Source organism: Ixodes scapularis, unplaced genomic scaffold, assembly GCF_016920785.2.
Source record: "Ixodes scapularis isolate PalLabHiFi unplaced genomic scaffold, ASM1692078v2 PGA_scaffold3__209_contigs__length_174095766, whole genome shotgun sequence".
Lineage (NCBI taxonomy): Eukaryota > Metazoa > Arthropoda > Arachnida > Ixodida > Ixodidae > Ixodes > Ixodes scapularis.
In genome coordinates, this window is record NW_024609868.1 from 140,967,111 (window position 1) to 140,990,189 (window position 23,079).

General features: G+C 41.7%; 1 protein-coding gene across 7 annotated transcripts in view; it reads left to right on the forward strand.

Moving 5' to 3' along the window:
• Positions 1-23,079, forward strand: part of LOC8043509 (inactive dipeptidyl peptidase 10) — a 546,782-nt gene that overhangs the window by 283,221 nt on the left and 240,482 nt on the right. For 2 of the 7 annotated variants that reach the window (XM_029979887.4, XM_029979888.4), the window contains exon 1: positions 17,703-17,801. The exons of the other annotated variants lie outside the window; for them this stretch is intronic. In XM_029979887.4, coding sequence (XP_029835747.2) covers positions 17,730-17,801 — 72 coding nt within the window. In that variant the 5' untranslated portion in view covers positions 17,703-17,729. Of the gene's footprint in view, positions 1-17,702; positions 17,802-23,079 lie in introns of those variants that run through there. 7 annotated transcript variants of the gene reach the window in all.

Sequence of the window (23,079 nt, forward strand, 5' to 3'; positions counted from 1 at the left end):
ATGCAGTTAGGTGTTAAAAAAAAAGAAAGATGTTTACAATCGACTGTAACGTCGATCGAATTAGAGCTCAGCTCTTGAGGAAGACGAGGGGAAGGTACGGGAGAGGGGGTTATGCCCCTCTTCCACATTCGTGCCCTCCCTCCCCCTCTCCTGCTCCCGTCCCATATAGCGGGAAGTTTTCGCTAAATTTCCCACTAAGTTTAGCAGAAAAATTGCTAAATTTAGTGAAAAAAATTCCCCGCTAAATTTACCGGGAAAACTTTTCCGCTAAATTTAGGGGGAATTTTTTTCCGCTACATATAGCAAGGACGTTTTTCCGCTAAATTTAGTGGGGAAAGTTTCCCGCTGAAGTTAGTGGAGAATTTTTTTACGCTAAATTTAGCGGGAAATCTTTCTGCTAAATTTAGCGGGGAAATGATACCGCTAAACTTAGCGGGGAAATATTTCCGGAAAGTTTAGCGGAAAACTTTACCTATAATGCAACGCGCTGTGACGTCACTCGTGACCTTCGCGACGTCGCACATGACGTCACGTCTGACGTCATTATGGGAAACGTCCCATAATGCAACGCGCGGTTACGCCTACGCCGACGCCGCTCAAGCCGGAAACGGGAGCCTAAAAGCTGCGCTCTAGAATAAGTATCAGACGACAATTCACGAAACAAGACAAAACATCGCGGCAAAACGCTACAAAAAAAAAAACGAATACAACGCCTTCGCCAAGGCGCGGAGGGGACAGAAGAGCGACGATTTGAAGCCACCTTATGGCGGCCGCGCCACGTGATTCCAAAGTGGCAGCGCCCATGCGACAGAGGGTGAAAAGGTCTATATCGAGAGAATTTGGTCACTGGGAGTAGCGGGCAGACCGAGGGCGCGCAACAGACGCAGTTAGTAACCTGTACATGCTCTCTTGGTTAACCAGAAACCGAAATAAACTTTAATAAACGCGTAAGAGTAAATGTGGTAACTCTTCATAGTTGAACATATGTTGCACGTGATGTTTCGATTATGATCGTCCAAAATGATGGAAGACGGAGTCAGACGGAGTCCGACCACTCGGACGGCAGATGCCCGGTCCTCGGCACCTGGACGGGTTACGTGCCGTGATCGAAACACCACGTACACCATACTTTTAGTTGCCAAAGATTACTTCAACGAACTCTTTCATTTCCTTTCTCGCGACCACCGCCAGGGTACACTCTTTATCTGGTTCCACATGGGTTCCAGTCAAATTAACGTTCCACATATTTTTTCTAGAACAAGTCAGAATATTCTGTGGATCGGGTAATATATGTGGAACGCCAGTTCTATTCACTTTTTTACTTTTATGTGGAACCCGTAGGTGTTATGCTGATGAGACTGTTATTCCACTTACCCTGCTGCACTTTCGCGTCAGTGTGTTCCAGTTAAAGCCTCCGGATAGTGTATTGTCTTGCTCTTTTTACTTTTGTCGCGTTCCAGTTAGAATCTTTTGGCGACAAATCTGCGCACGTCGAGTAAAAACGAGAGAAATAAACCAAAAACGAATGGAGACAAAAGGAGGCGTCCAGCGTTCAGAGAGGCTCCGGCAAGAGCAGCAAAACACATAAGAAAAATTAACTTGATGACCACGTCCTTCCCACAACTAAGAAAGTAGTTCCAGTGAAGTCCCTTGTTTCGATTAGGAGTTCCCGTGGTATGGTTCGACCGGTTCGATAGTTTTAAATGCGGTTGTCGCGCATTGTTACAGGGTGAGGAACCTGCCGCATCATGCCTTGTGTCTGCGGGCGCGCCGACAGTTGTGGCGGTTTTGGTCGTTCCGTTTTGTGGATGCGATGATCCACCGACTTGGCATTTGTGCTGGGCGACTGTGGTGCATGACAAGTTTGTGCTGCTCGACGTTAGGTATTTCTAACAGCTTCACTTGCGATTTTGCTGTTTTATCTCAGCGATCGCGGATTACATGTCAGGAGTTTCCTGTTCTAATCGTAAGTACCCGCTTTACCCGACGAATCTTTTGGCAACGGATGTTCGCTCTGTTAAGCACAAATATTAATTGGGGGGTTGCGTGGATATTCATACAGCGTGTAGATGGTTAGCCATTTTAAAGATGCAAAGAGTCACGCGCTGTAGGTAAGCAATTTAGCCAGTGCAGCACAATCGCTAGCCTGGGGTCTTTAACGTGCACCACGGAATAGTGGTACACGACCGCAAGGCGGTACGATGCTCATCCAGATCGGAACGGGCAGGGGTGGGGGTTGAGCCCAGGATCCCTGGGTTCTGCAGCGCAAGCTTTCGCTCCACGTGCTCCGAGCTGGTGTCCGCTGGCCCACTCGGCCACCGATCCCCCTTAAGTACAAAACGGCCGGGTTGGTAACAGCATTTAAACACGAGGAAGATGCATAGAAAGGGGGGACGGACAGCAATGACTGGAAGTCATTGTTGCCCGCCCCTTTCTTTCTATGTATCTTCCTTATGTTTAATCGATCTGTTCCTGTCAGTTTTTTACCACAATCGCCGCGGTGCTTAAACCGCCATTGGCATGGTTATTCGCCTTAGGATCTCTTCAAGGCGTGAAGTGTTTAAGCGTGTTTCGCCGCTTTATTTGCGGTCAACAGAGTAGTTTCATTTTAACGCACTTTTGGGAGGAATTAGTGTGGCTTGTATATAACCGCATAATACATTGCGGATAATTAGAAAGAAATCACTTGTGTCTTTTTCTATATTTTTGTAATTTCAAAATTAACAGGGTAATTTTATCAAATTTCAAAGCGGTAAAAAAAAATAAAAGCTTTGTCGCTATTATTAACTGACTTGCCGCGAGAAAAGTGTCGCGCCTGTGTTTGATGAGCCTAAATGTAGTGCCGACTTGTCTTGATTTTGTTTACAATGTCGAAGCATCCAGTGTGTATCACCAGTGCGTATTAAAAGATTTCCAAGAATTTTGCATTCCGATTGCAACTTGGTGATACAGTTCGCAAAATACGAGGACATATGGAGAAGAAGACAGGACGGGTACAGCGCTCAATTTGTCTACATCTTTATCTGTCCTTGTTTATTGCGCACTAGACTACTAAGTTGTAAAAATGCACTAACTCGCCTGTATCGTCACATTGCTTCGATTGCGGCGATGAATCTATCATAATCTACCACTGGAGCCAAAGGGCCAGGTTTCGTATGGGGCCCTGGACAAAGGTAAGACCGGATTGAAAAGGCTTAATTAACACTAAATTTGAAATTGGGAAAAAATTAATCAATGAGAAATAATTAGCCGTCTCAAATTAAATCTAATATTCGTTCGCGCCCGAATTCTGATACGTACAATTTAGTTTATAGATCCGACATTTTTTATTCCCATCTTGATCGGACATATTTGTAGAAATTTGTTTTAAAGAAATGTGTTTTTAACATACTTATACTGCAGCGGTACCGAGGCCCGACCACTGAAATCATGTTTGATGCGTTTTTGATACCGTAAAACTACCGAGTAGCGACACAGCAAAAGATATCCTGACTTGATTGCCAGGTTTGGTACCGGAACCTCGGCAGTCTCATCTCGAAGCTCTAACAAAAAACAACCTTCGACCAATTTTTAGGCGTATTCTTTATTCGTCTTTATTCAATAATTACCCCGCAGTGCCCAAGGGCGTTAAAGCAGGGGGGTTTACAAAGCTGAAAAGGACACATCTTCATTCAAACAGCACACTTACTCTTCAGACAGCCGATTCAACTGTACAATCGTTCGAACAAAAAATGAATTCGTAAACATGCATGTCCTAGCGCGGTACTTTCTAATTTTAAGACTATGATCATTACGACTAGAAACATAATAGAGTTGCTTTAAGTAAGTCTCATTGTTTATTCCTGTTTTGTTTTCAGCTATTGAGAATAAAAACTTTCGTCGCAGTTTTTCCTGACGTACGGAAAGTGGTTCCCAGTTTAACATTTTTTTTTTTTTTTCATTTCTGTACAGATTTTTTCCTCCCGTATCGTCCGAGAACGAACCTATCCGCCCTGTTTTGTATTTTCTCCAGATTATCAATCAACCTTTTCTGGGCTGGGTCCCAGACAGCACATGCATACTCTAAAATGGGTCTAACACATGTTAAATAAGCAGTTGTCTTTAGGTTAGGCTGTAAGCATTTAAGTAACGTTGAATGAAATTCATTGTCCTGCCAGCTTTTAGAAGTACTTCGTGCTGTGAAACAAAACTCCTTGCATATAAAACCCTTATACGTCCAGTGCTTGAATACGCAAATATTGCCTGGTTTCCTCACACGAAGATAAACATAAACACACTTGAAAGCCTTCAGAGAAAGGCAATTAGGTTTCTGAAGTTGAGGCTTGGGCGAGTTGGTACATTCTTAGGAATTAAGTATGTACCAACTCGCCCGTGTCACTTCTTTGTCTGGTCCTCGTTTTCCCGCGCTGTTTTTAATTCCCAGTTAGGTTTGTTTATTATAAGTATGGTCGTTTTAACTTTCTCACAGAGCTTCTGAAAAGAGCAGGTTTACAAACCATTACTGACCGCGCAACATTAAATCGTCTGAAATTTCTCTAAATTCTTTTACAAGGCGCCTTTAAGATTGACTCATCCAAGTACGTTCAATTGTCTAACACAAGACCGACTAGACACAAGCACAGCCATACACTTGTTGACTATTGGTTTTATAATAACACTTTTAAACACTCATTTTTTTCCCTCTGCCATTAGAATCTGGAATAGCCTTGATCCACACGTGTTCAGTCACGGCACTGTTAAATCATTTATCGATGCAGTCGAAGATGAACTTTTTTTCGTAATTATTAGATGTTTTGAATGACGAGAAATGTTGTTCATTCGTTGTTAAATGCCTCACATGTATCTTTTTATTATGTACCAATGCCTGCAATAATCCCTTCAGTGATTGCCAGTATTTTGAAATAATAAATAAATAATAAATGTGGGCATTCCACAAACAGTCATGCAGATGACAATATGACACATAAATATTTGTACGTGAGCTCCTTTTTTATAGGGTTATAGGGTTTATAAAATACTGAGACTCAAATGTTTTTGTTTTTTTTTGTAAAACAAAGATTAACACACTTTTAATGATTTAAATTTATTTTCCACGTTGAACACCAACTATGAATAAGATCAAGGTCTACTTGCAACTGGGGGGCACCATCTGAACTCTTAATCTATCTATACACTACACAATCATCGGCAAACAACCGAATACAAGAGGACCCAGGACGGAGCACTGTGGTGCTCCTAATGTTACATCAACATTATCGGATTTCTTGCCGTTCAGTACTACATACCGTAATTACTCAAGTAATAGCCGCACTATTTATGAAAAAACTCGAGTGTTCGCTTTTCCACGGAGCACGCAGATTGCCAATCACACCTATCTACAGCGTGAGTTCAGCTGTTTACAAGACAGAGATAACGTTTTCGTGAGAAGATGCCATCTGTATAGATTGCATTTGTATGGAGAATCGTGTTCTCGATCTGGTTATTCGCTATGTTATTTATGCACAACGCAATGATTGGCTGTATATGTGCTCTGTGGGAAAGCAGACGTAAAGACCCTGTTCATAATAGAGCGGCTATTACTCGAGTAAATACGGTATTGACGACGCTGGAACAAGTAATTTTCTATCCATCTACGCACAGCCGAGTCTAGGTTTAACATTCTCAGTTTATTGAGAAGAAGTGAGTGTGAAACCGTGTCGAACGCCTTTCGAAAATCCAGGAATATGCAATCTATTTGCCCTCCCTGTCAACATCAGATGCAGGATCATAATAAAATTCAACAGGTTGCGTAGTACAAGAGAACCCCTTAAAAAAACCATGATGTTCTTTATACATTAAGTTGTTTGTTTTCATATTACCAATTACCTCTGAATATAAAATATGTTCGATGATTTTGCATGAGGCGGAAGTTAATGAAATGGGCCTATAATTTACGACAACTTTTAATGACTCGCCTTTTTGGATAGGGACGACATGGGGTACCTTCCAGTCATCAGGCAAAAGTCCTGTGATTAGTGACTTAGAATGAAATAGATAAAGGTAGACCAAAATTGGGTAAGCACAGCGCTTTACACGCGGAGAAATGCCATCTGGTCCAGTGGCTTTTGTCTCATCTATGTTTTTTTAACGTCGTCTCTATACCTCTCACGCTAAGTTCAACTGGTTGCATTAATTCCACCATGCTAACAGTAAGTGGATCAACATAGTTGTGTTTGGGCAAAAATACAGGCCGAAAGTAATTATTTAAGCACGTTGCATTTTCTGTATCATCCGAAACTGTCTGTTGAATATATCTAATTTCACTAATTCCAACTCTGTCTGTCCCACATCCATTAAATACTTCCAGAAAAGCTTGGGGTTTGTTTTTATCCTGTCGTTGAGTGTTTATATACACGCGTCAGCTCAGCCAGTTTCTCAAGGTGATTATTACTTTTGGTCTTCTTAAATCTATCAAATGCTCTCCTTCGCGTTTTAATTATCCCAAGAGTACTTGAAGTTACCCATGGTTTCCTTCGTTTTTTTAGCTTTCCAGAAGCTATGCAAGGAACATATTTATCCGTATATATAAGTAAAATAACAAATAATGTGTCTGATACACACGCAGGCATAAATTAGTGCTATGGCGTTTATTTTACATGTGCATTCATTCACTCAGAGAGTTTGTCGCTGATCAAAAGGAAGCAACGTAATATTTTGGATGTCTTTAAGCCGGACTTGCAGACCATCAAGAATGTCGCTTGAGACATCACATAAAAACAAAAAAAGCCGCAGAAAATACTTTTCCTGCCCCAAAGTTCGCGCTGCTGTCATCTTTACTTTCCGTTAGTATAGTGGAAATAAATCTAGAGCTGTCATAATCCTTCATAGAAGTAAAGGAACTGCATTCATAAATTCTATCGTTTGTGTTATGACAAATTTAATATTTCAGTGTTAGAATCGCATATACGCAGCAGTGGCACGTCTTAAAAGCCTGCCGGGGCATCAGTAACCGGGTTTACTTGAACACACCTACATCCTGGAAATTGCTGCGTCTTTCTTACGAGTTGACATCACAAAGACAACAGCAAACACATCACCAAAGCGTATCTTGTCTTTTTTTTTTTTTGCAATCTAAAATTGCATTATCCTAAACAAACATGCACCGCTTCTTCTCTTTGTGAGCATTTTTTTCATTTTCCGTAGATTGGATTGCCATGATGGGATGAAAACACGATGGACGCTGTGTAATTCCTGAATGGTTTATTTATGTTCTCGTCCAACACATTGGTCGAGGTATGGAGGTAGTCTGCGGTGCTTAATGATTCTCTCGTTTTCTTTGCAGGTGAGTTTCTCTGTCCAGCTGTGCCTGTGTTCCACGCTGCTTTTGAAGCCCCTTGGCAGTTCGCGCGAGTACACTTCTGCGTTCCTGAACTCTTAGAATTTGCCACAAAGCGTTTTGTATTTTAGGAGAATTTATATCGCCTTGGTAGAGTTACACAAATATTATAGGAATTAAAAGATTACTAGTGTGTCGTAAGCTCTTCTGTTAACTTGGCGTATAAAAAAAACAAAAAAAACGTAGAGTTGCGTCGGTTGCTTGATCGATGATACGTAAGTTATCATAGAAATACGAAGTGAACATTATAAATGGAACCTTAATGAAACGATGGAAAATGTGATCATATATTAAAAAATCAAAGAACAAGACATTTATAACCATGCGTCCGGTTTTTAATCAATGAGTTCCTCAAAACAAATTGCCTTAAGGCAAAAAAAAAAATGAAAGACGTGATTTTTTTTAGCTATAAAAACCAATCTGGTCTTCTTTTTGCTGCTGATTTTTATTAGTTTATAGGAGGTCACGGTACTCAACAGTACACTATTTTTATGGTTATGAAAGCTTATAGAATTTGCCGCCCCCATAAAGTGGAACTAAAAGGGAGATTGAGATTGTCTTTTTACGACAAAGAAGAACTCAATCTACGGGCACTAAGCATCCCAAAAATAACTCCCAATTACAATCATACGTGGCTTTTTTCCTGAATAAAAACGCAAGCTAACATTGCAACACGTCTCTTTTCCTGTGATATATCTAAAAACAGGGGCGTGACGAGATGTTTGGTGTCGCTTTTAATACAAAAAGGTCGCGTTATATTTATATTCTTTTCTTTTCGCGTTTTCTAGGATGCTCACGGGAAAGGGGCGTATCGTTCAGTTTTCAAGCGCTTGTAACAAATAAAAATTGCATGCGTGATTTTAATTTTTTGGAAGCACAGGGCGTTTACGTCGAGAATGCACCATAAGAAGGCACAAAATCCACTTTAGGGTAATTTACGATTACATTTAAGGTGAGGAATACATTTTCATAAACTAGCTAGATAAATTAACTCGATGGTGACACCCGAGTCGGGTTTGGAAAAAAAAACAAAAAAACTTCGTGCAGTGCATGAAACAAAAATATAAGAAAGATCTTTTCTGTCCTTATTTTGCTTCAAGCTGTTTCGGACGGGGTCTGTTGGACATATGTCGTAAAGTGTTATGTACATGGTCACATCACATCATGGAGGTAGGAAGCTTGTGGAGGTGACATGACGCCACCAGAAATAAATCTGGGGCAGACGCCCGGTTTGGAGGGATAAACCCCCAACGATGACCAGAACCGAAAGACGCTATTGGGCGGACTTGGACACCCTTGGTGGCCTTCTCACCGACCGCCAACCCTCTTCACTTGGGATTTACCCATTTGGTTGGTTTGAACCGGTATGTCGCCTCCGCTTATTCCTACCTCCATGCATCACATAGTTCAAGTTTATCTCGTAGGCGATAGAAGGACTATTTCCAGTTGAAAGCTTAAAGGTTCTCCGCCAAGTGGATGCCTTCACGGTCGGGAATTACAAGCCCAGATTTGTATATTTTTTTAAAGTTATTTTATGTTTTATTGTTCTGTAAGGCGAAATATTTGTTTAATTTTTCAGATGGGTGCAGGGTGCTCCCGACGCATGATCAATAATTTCGGGTCTTTCCAATAGATCTTGGCGCTGTAAAACGGGCCGGAAAAATCGACGCCTTCACATAGGAAGCTCTAACTTTCACCGCATGTGCATTTAGGCGCTGCACTTTACCTGGTGAGATTTCGAGGCACTGCCTTTTTTTTTCTGTAAAACGATTGTTACAAACAAACTTGCCACGATCAACGGCAGACGTGTTGGCAAACAACCGAGTAAGCGATCGTTTTAAATCGTGGCGCAAACTTCCGACAGTCGCAGGTGAGTAGGCGACGCACTCTGTCGTCTACTCTCTGCGCCTATCGGCAAATGGCGCCACAATTTAGAACCATCGCGAACTTGATCGTCTGCGAACACGTCCGCCATTGACCCTGGAAAGTTATCTGGTTTCATTTTTAACGGAAGAGGACCCGCGGCCTGAATTATCCCTAGGCAAAGTGCTCTACCTAAATGCACATTCTGTAAAATCTTAAGCTTTCTCTGCGTAGAAGCCTATTTTTCCGGCTCGTTTAACAGCCGGAAAATTTTTACACCCCCAGCTGCATTTCTGGCAAACGTCGTTTGCATGTGGCACGAATATTACTTTTATTATTTTTCTTCCCGTCATTTAAATTAACTGTTTTCTCTCGGGCGTCGCGTGAAAACGTGACCATACGCAAGATTTCTTTAAGTCCTTTGCGACAGCATAGAACAAAATTATGAGTGCGTCAAAATATACACTTTTTGTGTGGAGTAGTTGACTACAACAGGCACGATGCGCAGAGCTCTGACGTTCAAATAAGACTAGTTGAAATTCTTAAAAAAAAAAAAAAAAAAACTAACTAATGTAGCGCCTCTCGAATGGATGGCAACGAAGGTGCATTGCGCGTTCCTCACTACCTATAGAAGGACTAAAACTTGGCTGCCCCGCAAAGAAACGCGGTTCAAAATATGTTCCTACTTTGTTAGGTAACTGCCTGGTGATCATAAAACTTACGAAATTACGTTCAATCGATAATCAGTGGCCTGACTCATTTCGCGGAGTGCTCTCGCACCAAGCGAGCTTACCTTTTATAATACAGCTTCGTAAAACGGGCGCTAATCTCTTTCGAAGTAGCAACCTCGCATCAGGTTCTTAATATTTTAAAGATATTAGTGGGAAACGTAACCATGCAGCGGTCGCTGTGATTACCAGGCCTGAACTGCTACACAAAGATGCTTGTGTGTATGTATGCAGACATCCCTGCAGAGTGATTTATGCGAGGTCGGGCGTTTCCTTTAGTGTGGTCATTAGTGGTACGAGTTTGAAGCACGTTATATGTATTTGCGCAAGAGCCGAACACGCTACTTTGCGGCGATCAAATTGTAGCAGAAAAATTTAAACGGCACTTTTTGATTCTGAAAAGAACTTCATGCAGTGAGGCCTAATTTTATGTACTTTGTTGGTTGGTTGTTACGCTATTAAAGATTACGTATTAACGTAATCCTAGATGGCGCACTTGAATGTTCCATACGTTTGCTTTCGATTGGTTAGATTGCTACACTACATAGCCCTGCTCAGGAGTAGTTCATTGGTTTATTGGTTCGTACACAAGTGATCGCACAGAAGCTGCGTCATCCCCCGAAAACAAGGTTTTCTGTAAAGAAAACGATACAACTCTGCTCTGAAGTTCAAGCTCCCCAGCTCTTTGCATATAAAATATGAGAAAAGTTACATTCCTGGAAACTTTAATAACAGCTAGAAACACAGACGGCTGAGTGCATGACGGCTGCTGCTTTCGGAAGATCACGCCACGTGCAGTTTCAATTCTCTCTCTCTCTCCCTTCGCCAGAGAGAAAGAAAGGACACGCACGGAAAATGCTGTGAAGGCCGGGAGAATGATATGCAGTATGTAAGCAAACGCTTTTAAGCCAGTTTACACGGCCCACAAGAAGCGGTTTCTCAACGTATCGCGCTGCAATTTACTGCAGAGGTCAAAGCCATTGGTGAACGTTTACAGTGAAAAAAATAATTAAATTACCTTACCTCGTTGTAGAAAAAAAAATCTATTCTCTGCAATCTACGCCGTCACTTCGGAGACGATGCACACGTAAAGAGAAATGCTGCCGACAGATGGCGTACGCCGCGTCGAAGGAGCGCCGGCCGATTCAAGTTAATTATTAGCAGACGATTTCGCAAAAGCACCCGAATCGGCAGGCGCTCCCTCGACGCGGCTTGCGCCATCTGTCGGCAGCACATTTCTACGCGTCTGCGAAGTGGCGGCGTAGATTGCTCAGAACAGGTTTTTGCTTTTTTTTTTCTTTGGAACGAGTTAATTCCTTGATTTTTTTAATGCAAACTACCACTACATTCTTGCTCTTCTGTAGTAAATTACAGCGTCATACGTTGAAAAGTCGATTTTTGCGGGTCAAGTAAAGTGACTAAGGTTCTGTGTTTTCAGTATTTACTTCTTCGAATTCGGGGTCTTTTTTTGTGGTTTATTTTTTTCACAAGAACTCGGGGCGTTTGGGTTTTCATTTTTGGTGCCCCAAATATATCCGAGATTATCGGGGTTTATATTTAATAAAATAGTGCACGGACATAGAATTCCCCAACCTTCAACGAACATACAGGTGACCCGAATACTTGGAAAACGTCCCTGTATTGACAATAGAAGAAAACAAAATAATGTGTGTGGTTCCGAAGAAAATGGCAACTTCGAGGGCGGTTCATTGGGGGTTGTGTTCCGGGTGAACAGGAAATAAAGCGGTACACACAAAGTTCTTCACGTGAAGGTTGAGTTTTTCTACGTCAAGGACAGTTTCAATTTTAGGTTCATCGGTTTTCCCCGATTTTGATCAAACAGAGTCGGGGGTTAATTTTAGGGGTTTATCAGTATTTCCCAAGAACACAAAACCCTACTTATAACCGTTAGTTTACACGAGGGTCTCCAGACGTTTTGACTCAGGGGCCGGATTAGGGATCTGTTCCAGTCTCGAGGGCGGGAAAAACAATAGTACTTATTAGAGAGGAAAACAGAATAAACAATTTTACATAACCATTTCAACACAAATAGATTATTGCCAGAGCAAGTATCAAAACAGGTGGCCTGAATGCGTATACTTCGATACTTCAATTTGAAATTTAATATTTAGCTAATTATGATTTTACGCAAGAATTGTGACCAAGCAAATTCACCTGACATAAATTTAAGCGCATGGGAAATTTGGCCCATTCGCTCTGTGCAAAGACTAGAGAGAATGATAAAACTAATGCTGACAATATGCAATACGTGTGACAAAGGACACTAAGCAAAATGTACGTGAGAAGGCTGGTTTATTTTAGCATAGTTACAGAGACATGAGGCAGGGGTCTAAGAATGGTGACGCCGGGGATGACAATCTTGAATTAATATTATAGCGAGAGGGCCCGCGCTATAAAATGAAGTTTCTCTCGTTCTTTCCGGTATTTTGGTCTGCGGATTTAGAGCGCGTTGCCGCGCCGTTTCTTTAAATGCACTACATTTTGCGCCGGAAGCAGCGGGGGTGCTCGAAGCGGGCCGGGCATCATTGGAAGGGGTTTCGAGACCCCTGGTGTACATGCTGTAGGATATAATTTTTGTATGATCGAGCTTTCTTTCAACTAAACGGATGGAGTAAAGCTGAGGGTGTAAGTAACACAACTGTAAACAACGTGGCATACGGAAAAGGTCCTCTTTTTTTTTTATAAGGATTGCACATATATTTTAATTTCGACGGCTTACTTGCATTTGCTGGTGGCTCTGATAAACAGTTTTGTTGGTGCAGTTCTCGGCATCTCACCACACTGAAAGCTTTTGATTGCTAACTTAAGAACGTTGGCTCACTAATCAGATGAAGGTCGGATGCATTTAATGCTACCTGTGGATAAGAACTGCGATATAACCTACTCTCGTGCGTTTTAGGTGCTATTTCAGATTTTTGTAGTTTTGTGTTTAGTTTACATAAGACTAGAGTTACACTCCCAACTTTTTTTGCGCGAGAAGACACCTAATAAATTACGCATTGCGGAAAATTGCACCGCGTTATGCACCGGCGGGGATTTTCACGGCTCATTTTACAGTCGTCAAGATGAACGACCCAGACTATATTTCCCATCTCGGAAATAGGGGGGGAGAAAAGGGGGAGAATGTGGCGTGTGGCTGGCAGCTACGAGGTGCCAACGTCTGATAGTTTGTGCAATATTGGTTTCTTTAAATACTCGCAGCTGTTTGGCATAACCTCATTGGCAGATTTACTTCCAGCTTCAATGTTGCACCGAGGTGCTTCGCAGAGCACCTAGTTCTTTTCTTTTTTGTTCTTGTATGCGTCTCCTACTAGTAAAGAAGCTTGATGAAACTCGAATGGTAGGCATCCACCTGGCGTGGCTGACACGAAAAATATGAGCATATCTTGTTCCTAATATTTTTTCCGTGGGCAAATCCGTAATCCTTAGGAATACACACATCCGTCAATTAAGTCTTACTCCGTCATTGAAACTTGTTTATAGCCGCCCGCGTTTAATTTCTCTATATTAAGGGCGTCTATAGATTCCTGGTGTACGTAGAGTGCGACCTTAAGAACCAGTACATTTGACGCTGTCTTACCAAATTCGAATTCTAAACGTCCATACTGACTGCGCATGCAAATGCCGCCTCGCAAAAAAACTTTTATGACTATGTGTTTAGAGCTCAACAGAGAGCTCATTAAAAAATAGAGTAAAAAATGGCGGCCGTGCTTTTTATACGTCCTATACCGGCTTGCTATTCATCTGCATACTGGCTTGCAACCGTGCTCCCACTCGGCCCGGTGGACGCAAAAAACACTGAGAACGATAACAAGGATAACCGCGATAAATAATTATTTTAACAAAATAAATGAGGGATGATGCAGTTTTAGTTCAGATTTAGAAACAAGCGAAGTTTTCCGTTCGATAAAGAAATATATCCTGAAGCAAAATAATGTTAGTTTCCTTTTGTCGTCCCCGATCAGTTCGCGCATCCCTCTGGCGGCAGCGAACGGATAGCAAAAACTAAGACGATAATAATAATAATAATAATAATAATAATAATAATAATAATAATAATAATAATAATAATAATAATAATAATAATAATAATAATAATAAAGTTTATTGCTCCTCTTTGATACTAGTCGGAATGAATGCAGGTTCGTCAAAGCCATCGAGGGCTTGTGGGACAGAACCTAAGTTGAAGTGACATGGAGTGAAGTATTAAGAACAGAAATGTTAAGCATCACAGTAGCATCAAGAAAAGTATTAGAAAAAAAAAGCTGGAGCATCGCATCGGTATCAAGTGAAGAAAAGAACACAAAAAGCTTGAGCGTCGCAGTAACAGTAAGTGTACAAATGAAAAAAAAAGTCAGCTTTGTCACAGTCTTGAGAAAAGTTCGTGAAGTTTCAGAGGTTGGTACTGGGACACAGAATGTCAAATGTTTTACATACAAACAGTATGTACACTGAAGCACCAATCAGTATTATCAATTAGCTCTGGTATATGCATATCTATCAGTCTTCGGTCCTTTTAAATCACATTAACTTTACAAAGTTAGAAAAAAGTAAAATGTAAAAAAAAATACAATGTGCACCATAAATACAAATTTAAAGAAATGTTAAAAAAATGTTGCAAAAGAAAAGCTGGGACGTTTGGTCTTTCAAACACAAAAAGAACCGCAAAAAAACAAACAAAAAGAACAGGCCTTTCAAGGGGTTTCGTTTAAGGAAGTATAATGACGTAGAGCTTTCCTTGGTTTCTTTTTTGAAGTCAGGTCTTCAAAGTTGGATGGTAACGAGTTAAAAATTTGAGGAACATAGTAACATCGCATGTGTTTGCCATAACGTGTATAACACGTGGGAACATAAAATCGAGTGTCTAGTCGTAGTTGACAGGATGTTGGACGGGGTGTTTTGAATTCGTCATTCCAGTAATGAGTGAGCACGATCGTTTCAAACAAGAGAGACTGAAAATTAGGCATGAAGAGGGCTTGAAAAGGATCGGGACAAGATGTCGTGGGTTTGTAAAGTACATGACGTAGGATTCCTTTTAAGATACTGTTGACTTTTTTGTGCCATAACCCGGAGCAGTTGCCAAAAACTGTTATGCCATGGCGGAGTATGCTATATGCTAACGAGTTAGCTATAAGCTTTCGGATACCAAATGGCAGGAAGGGCTTGATGTTGTAAAATAAGCAGGAAACACCCCTTAATTTTGAGCATAGTTTTATGAAATGTGAGTTCCACGAAAGGTCCGAGTCAAAAAGAATTCCTAAGTATTTTACGGTGTTCGAATAAGGAATGGGAGCACAGTGGCAGGCGACGCATTGTGATGTGTGAAGCAGAAGAAGGAATGTCTAAAACGATAGTCTTAAGTGGATTGTGAAAGCAAACTAATCTTGTTTTTGAGACGTTTATGTCGATTAGATTTTTGCCAAACCAGTCTATTAATTCGATGGAGCATTTCTGTAGCATTTTCATCGCTATAGGAAAAGAAAGGTGACTCGTTAGCAGAAGAGTGTCATCAGCATATTGATAGATGGTACAGTTTGAGATGGAGGTATACATGTCGTTGACTTATATATTAAAGAGCAGAGGTGATAGAATCGAACCCTGAGGCACACCTGCTTTTAGGGAAATTTTGTTGCTACATATTCCTTCTATTGAAACCATTTGTGTTCGATCTTGTAGAAAATTTTTTAACAGGGCCAAAAAAGGCCCTCGGAAACCAACCGCTGAGAGCTTTTGTATTAAAATGGAATGGTTTACAGTGTAGAACGCCTTGGAGACGTCGAGAAAACATGCACATGTAAAAAGGTTAGATTCGAAACCTAAATTTATGTTGTCTGAGAAAGCTTCGAGAAAATGTTGAGTACCACACCCCGGAATAAATCCGTACTGGGTGGGAGATATGATGTTGTATTTATCCACAAAGGAAGCCATCGTTATATAAATAAATTTTTCTAATATCTTAACCAAACATGGCAGAATAGATATTGGCCTATAGTTTTCTATTCGGTCTCGTTGTCCTCCTTTGAAAAGAGGTTTAACAATGGCGGTTTTGAGTTCGATAGGAATTGAACCAGTTAGGATTCTTTTGTTGAAGATAGCAAGAAGTGTGTATTTTATATAGTTGAAATTTCTACGAAGATCGCCGAGGCGCATCCCATCGTATCCTAGGGACTTGTTCGATTTCAGACTAAAAGTTATTGTCTCAAGGTCAAAAAGGGTCATTTGTGGAAGAAATGCCGACGCCATATTTAACTTAGGGAGATGAGGAGCTGATGAGTCACTTTCTCGGGCTTCGCCTGAAAATGTTGCGAAAACATTGTTGAAGGCACGAGCCGTAGCCAATCGATCAGGTCCAAAAGAAGCTCTGAATGCATTCCCTTGTAGTCGTTTGGAAGGGATTCCCCGTAATTCATTTATCAATGATAATAATAGTAATAATAATAATAATAGTATATTACACGTTTTTAAATTAAATACAAAGAATATTATATATTGCTAATAATAGTTATTTTTTTCTAAACTAATTAAACTAAAGGTCAGATATTCTACGTTTATGTTCTATTGGTGCCTATGAAGTAGTTATGGCAATATACCCTGGGAGTAAATAAATTTAAATAATTGAAATTGATATCGAGTCGTCAATTGCTGTGCTGCGCGGTGCTCTATGGTCCAGCAAGTAAGGAGATGGTTGTTGGGAGCAATAGTTTCCGGGACGTGTAAAGTCCGTATAAAGTCGACTCGTATAAGTAATGGTGTGTTATGCCTTTCGGCAATAGGGCCACGTTACTTGTCGGGTCCTCTACATGACCCGTTACCTGAATGGAACATCCAATCGCAGCCATGGGTGCTTTACCTGTCTGAGACATGGTTCGTAGGTAACGAATTTCACGTCTTTTTTTGTAAGCTCGAGTGCTGACCTTTCAGAAACGTCGCGAAATCCTGTAGGTAGGGATCTTTGTTTTTTCAGTGATTTTTTCAGACGCTTCTTACTTAAATATTACATGCGTGTTTCAAAAGGGTGCTTAGATGTTTAGAGCCATCAAACAAAACAAAAAAATCCCAGACATTAAATATTCGTCTAGCGCTCACCTAAATGCCTATATATATATATATCTAAGAATAAGACGCTCAAAGAGCCTCGCTGGGATCAGCTCCTTCGATCTAAGGCGAGTCGCGTGTTCTTTCGTATGTACATTTCCGGGTTCTCTGTCTATAAGGTCGTTCGTGAGGTATAGACTCGCTCGCGCGTTTCGACCTAAGTAGCTCACCAGATAAATGAACTCTTCGCGTGAAAATCGCAACAACGTCGAGGTCTCTTTTTCGTGCGTTTGTTGATGAAAATACACCGACAAACATGGAACGCCGGAGCTTCCGCTCCGGTGACGACGCTGGAGCGTACGCTAGCCGCCTGCTCCACTCACGAGTCAAGTATGTGCATCGAGCTCGAAATCCCCGGTAAGCCGCTTACAGGCACGAGAGGGTTTCCCCTCCGCCAACTTCATGTCCGCGCCCCTTGAGAAAAAAAATAAATAAATAAATAAAAACGAATCGGGCAGGCAGGTAGGCCGGGCCGACGCGTGGTGCCAACGACGGCTAGCGATAATTCGCGCCTCGGCCGCCAGGGCGCGGTCTCCGTGGGACCTGTGGCGCGAACCCCGAGTGCGCTTGCGCGGCCCCGAGCGGCTGCCGTCTCCGCCCGCGGAGCGCGGCCAGGGGAGACGGCGCGGACATGTTGGAGGGTGAGCATGACTTCGTCCGCCGAGCAGCAGCAGCCCAAAAAGAAGCCCTCCACCGCGGCGCCGCCGGACCCCAATGCGGTGAATACGCCTTTCCTAGGGCCTCTGCCCCTTTCTTTGCCTGTGCACACGCGGCGGTAGCACTCTTCGTTCGGAACCCCGAACACCGAGAGGAGAGACACGCGATCCGGACTTCCGGGGCTCCTATTCACGTGCTGTTTGTTGAGACGCGAGAGGGGCTCACTGTTCCGCGATGTCGCCTGACATTCGGTCTCGGTTTTGTTCAGTTTGTTTACGTTGGGTATCGGAACTGGGCCTAACCGGAACGGGAACTGAGCGGGATTAAACGGGATTTAACGTTTGACCGCGATCTGCCTTTCTGTATTCCCAGAGTATTCGACTGGCCGGCTGTCGCTGATGCTAGGCTCGTTGTTTCCGGCGCGAATCCTCTTAGTTAATGGCGAGAGAAATGTCTCTGTGTGTGGGTTTATTGGGGGAGGAAGAACTGTTTGGAGTGTGATACTCTCAAGAGAAGAGAGCATCGCGCGGATCGACGTTCAAAACGTCGACGTGAGGCGCACCGGAAAGTCGGCTCTCCCGCCTCACTTGGGTGTTGCGCGGGAGAGTAATGGTCGCGTTACGGCGGGTTCTCGGCAGTGAAGCAGCGACTGGCAATAATAGCGCCGAGCGTAACGAAGCTACATTGTGCTTATTGAGGCTATTTAGTCCCAACTATCCGCAGTTCCGGCTTCGCCACGCCTTTTTAAGAAGCGGTCGCCGGGATGGTAGGCATTCTTCGTGAAAACACTGTTCAGTTGCACCTCTTCCGTAACGTACTTCCTGACGCTATTATCTCATCTGAAAGACAATAACGCAGTCAGGATTTCTTTTTAGCAGGTAGTACTGCAGCTTAAAAAACGGCACTCGTTTTTGTCGAATATCGACTATTTTGATAAAGGTGGTACTATGATCATACCTGACAAAACAATCATGCGTAGAATGTGAATGGCGGTCAGAATCTGCCTGCACTTCCATGCTTAGTTCGAAGAGTAGGCTACTGAAAAGTGCGGTTGTTTGAGTCAGTTATGTTGGAATAGTTAAAGCAACTGTATCTTGACTTGAAAATTTGTGTTCTCTACTCTAAAAGTTCGTTGCTCTTGATTGTTTTGTTTTCCTTTAATGAGAAAAACATGTGCGAATGAGCAGTTGATTTTCTCCGGAGATATCAAACAAATATGCCTGTGTGGGTTCCTGTTCTTTAGCTAACAGAATTGATCCCCAACAAATGTTTACCAAAAATGTTAGTTTGTTCCGAATGTCAATAAATTCTTGATGCCACATTATGTTATTTTTTGCCAAAAAACAAGTGTGGCGATCATAAGCTTTAGGATATGAAACAAAACAAAATAGTTACACTTATAGAGATTTATTATATGCATCCAAGGCCAAAATATTGAATAAAAAAAATGAATGCGAAGAAGGAAGCGATAAGTTACAAACGTAAATCTTGTAAACTGCACATCCGTCCTTTTTTTTTTTACCGTTTTGTGATTTTAGTTTAAATGCCATCTGCCCTAACCCTCTCCTTCATCGTAATGCTGCCTGACAGATATTCCTAGTTCATCGGTTGACAGCCCGAAAAATGGCCAACGCTTGCAAATTCTTCAAATAACACGTTATTAAATTGCGCTGTCTCAAATGTCATGCCCTTCGGGGGCTTCCCTTTTAGCCTCTGACCTTGGGTCTGGTTTTCCAAACCCATGCTTCATTGTAATGGAACACTCTTCAGAGCATTCCGAACAAAAAAATAACGGCGTTCATTTCGTAGCAACCGCTTGACATTTATGATGCGTGGGCCAGAGCCAGTAACTGTAATAAGGAAGTTTGTGGTTGCAAAAGCAAACTAGTCCCTCTTTATTTGCGTTCTCTATGGATGACCACAAAGAGATCGCTTATAACGCGTGTTTTGCAACTGTTGCCAAAATTCTGGCACACGTATTGTGGGACAGGACTGAGCTAGAGTTGTTGCTTTTTTTTCATTATTTTGTACAAAAATTAACATGCGAAAGCTTTATTTGTGCATAAAATCTACATGAAAACTAAGAACAATATATGTATATAAGTATAAAAACTATCCTGGACGTACGCACTCAGACATTGGGAAGGAAAAGGAGAAAAAACTGTAGTTTTCCAGCAAAACAGACTAAACTATTTATTTGATTGCTCCCCAAAAACAGAAAGAGCATAAAAAAGTATCTTGTACGTTTTAGCCAATTCGATACTAGAGATCGTTTCAGTTTGCTAGTAGTTAACCAAAAAAAGTACTCTCTCGTTGCACCTAATGATCAGTGAAGTCTCATAGACCGTGGCATATGATGCCGCCATTCATAGTGCGTCACAGGTACGCCACGAGCTAAAAACGTGACCCCAACGTGTATAAAATCAAGACCGGCTACAAATTATTTTGAAATCAGCTCCCTAAAAACCTACGACGGGGATTCTAGGTCAGCATGTGTGAAGATGTGGAAGTTCGCATCTTAAAATTATCTCAGAATATGATTCTAAACGAAGTACCACCTTCAATACGCTAGAGGGAGGTATTTAGTATGTTATCTTAAACACCTTCGTTGTGTGTTCTGTACGACTCTAGTTTCGACACATCACGTACTAAATACAAGTGCTGCATGCGCATTTAAATCCGAATGAGTTCTCATAATTTTCTTGTTCAGTGTCACGTGGCGAGTTTGATATGTGCACACTGCAAGACATCGTCGTTGTGCTCACGTTCCACGGAGAAAGACAAACAAATCAGTAAGCTCTTTGAAGTCTAGTGCTGCTGGTACTCTGGATTCTCGTGGTGTTCATGTTTTTACTTTACTTTACGGGGAAGCAACTGGATGAAAAAGGCATTGAGACTACGAAACTGGACTGTACAGAGCTCTACAAAGGGCCATGTGGAATTCAGACATCAGTGTTCGGCTCTTCGGTCACTCAGGGTGGTACTGCGTGCTCAGCCGTTTCGTCGTTTGTCCTACAAGCACCAATTATTAACTTCCCTACTCTTCAATCCCGGCACAAGCCAGCGCTGGTGTAGAAATAACTTATGAATAAATTTGTGTCCCTTAAACTTGAACAGACCGTAGCATCTTTTACCGCGCAAAATGGCGTGCGAAAGGGTTGGAGATGCCTACTCAAAAGCGCTGTACTGTGAGGGCTGAACTTTTTTTAACATTTAGAATTGCATTTTACATCTACTACTTGCCTACTTGAGGGCCTGCAAGGAAGTATTACACTGGAAATTTCGTTAACGGAAAAACAAATCAGCCCGGCAATACGGAGTAGAGGTGTTAGGGCGTGAATATCGGTGCCCATAACTTTTTTTTTGTGTGAACAAAAAAAAAAAAAAATCTGATGCAGGGAAACATTTTATTGTAAAAAAAATGGCCAGCGTTTTTTAGCTTTTTTTTTTTTTAAAGCGGTGTTTATTAGTGTATTTTCTCTCCAGACAGCTGTCTTGCACATCGCTTAGCCTCGAGCTTTGAAGGACACAAAGAGGTTCGAAATTTGAATATCTAGGAAAGAATGCTAGCTCTCAAAGGATAAACCTCTGTAGTTCGACTGCAACAAAGGTCATAAACAATATTACATTATGCTGTTCTCGCGTGAGCGTCGTTATTTATGTTGACATGTTTGCATATGAAGGGGTGTGCAGAAACAGTTATTGGCTTTATTGAGTATATTGAAAGGGATTGAACACGCAGCCGCCGTACGTTCTATTTAAGTATATATGTTATGATCATTCAATCTTCCAGATTATTGAATTTTATTTCGGTCGCCTATTCCCGTACCACTCGTCTGGTAGCGAACAGAATTAAATTCGATAATATGAACTTGCGCGGATGGCTAACGAGTTGTTAAAATGCTGCGAGCATTCATGAAATTGTTTGTTCTCAATTGACGTAGCGATGAGGATATCACGAGCTATTACTAAATAAATTTGTGTTTTCACTAAAACTGAGTCTCTGGCCGATGGAGAGACCTCCGAGAAAATAAAATTCGTCTCGGTTTACAGTCACAACATCCAAAGCTTCAGAAAAGCTCTGGGCTTAAACGATAACAGAAAAGTTACCGGCGCGACCGTGACCTGCATGTGAATGCCTGAGTGTATTGGCGAACGCCGTTTTATTCATCGATTTAGTGTGAGATTTTGATCATTGATTTGTGTGTGTTTAACTATCCCGTATGGAAATCTTATATCTGGGCCATATCTGGCCATATCAAACATTATATGATTATATACGGCCTATATACAGCCTTATCTGGCGTATATACAGCCTGATATGGCGTATATACAGACTTATCTGGCGTATATACAGACTTATCTGGCATATATACAGCCTGATATGGCGTATATGCAGACTTATCTGGCGGCCGGTTTTCAATATATTAAAAAGTTAAAACAAGTTAAATAAAATTCTTTGTAAGAAAACTCTGAATGACTTATTGTTCGCAAGCTAAATATCAGCACAAATAATTCCAAACTTCAGCTTAGACAAGCTTAAGTTTGAGATTATTTGTGCTAGTTTTCACGAGGATTTCAATGTAGCTTAATTATTTCAAAGTGTTAACATTACGCCCGAATAGACAATTTGCTAAATCCCGTAAGCGCCTCGGCACGTACTCGAGGAATCATGGGGACTGTGTTTCTTCAGCTGTCTACTGATCGAAAATTTTTGAGCAATTCTATGGTTACACAGATTTGAGTTTAATTCGGAGTCACCCCGAACACGTGCCGTACAGAACCCAAGTACCTGCCATGCCACTTAAAATGTCCCGCCAATGTCAGTACTGTGCATTCCGTCCAAACTTCAACCTGGGTGAGCCGCAGACATACCTCTTACATTATTACGGTTCTCGTACAACTTCAAAGACGCTGATATTAAGTTAGAAACGCTAAAAATGTCATAAACAGCTTCGCTGAATCAGAGCTAAATCCCGGTTTTGGTTGATGTGATTTCTCGGCTTTTAAGTAATTCCTGCTAAAACAACAATCACGAGGATGATAATATAGTAAGAGATTTCGGCGGCTCAGCCTGGTTGAAGTTTGGACAGAATGTACAGTATCCTAAACGCTGCCATTGACGAGAAAATTTAAAAGTGATATGACAGGTACTTCAGCCCTATGGGAGGCTTGTTCAGGGTGACTACGAATTACACTCAAAACTGTGTAACCATGGAATTGGTCAAAAGTAGCGATCACTATGGAGCTGAAGGATCACCGTTTCCATAACTCCTCAAGTGCGGGCCGGGCACCTGGGAGAATTGTAGGCAATAAAAAGATATAAAGTGCTGATTTCAG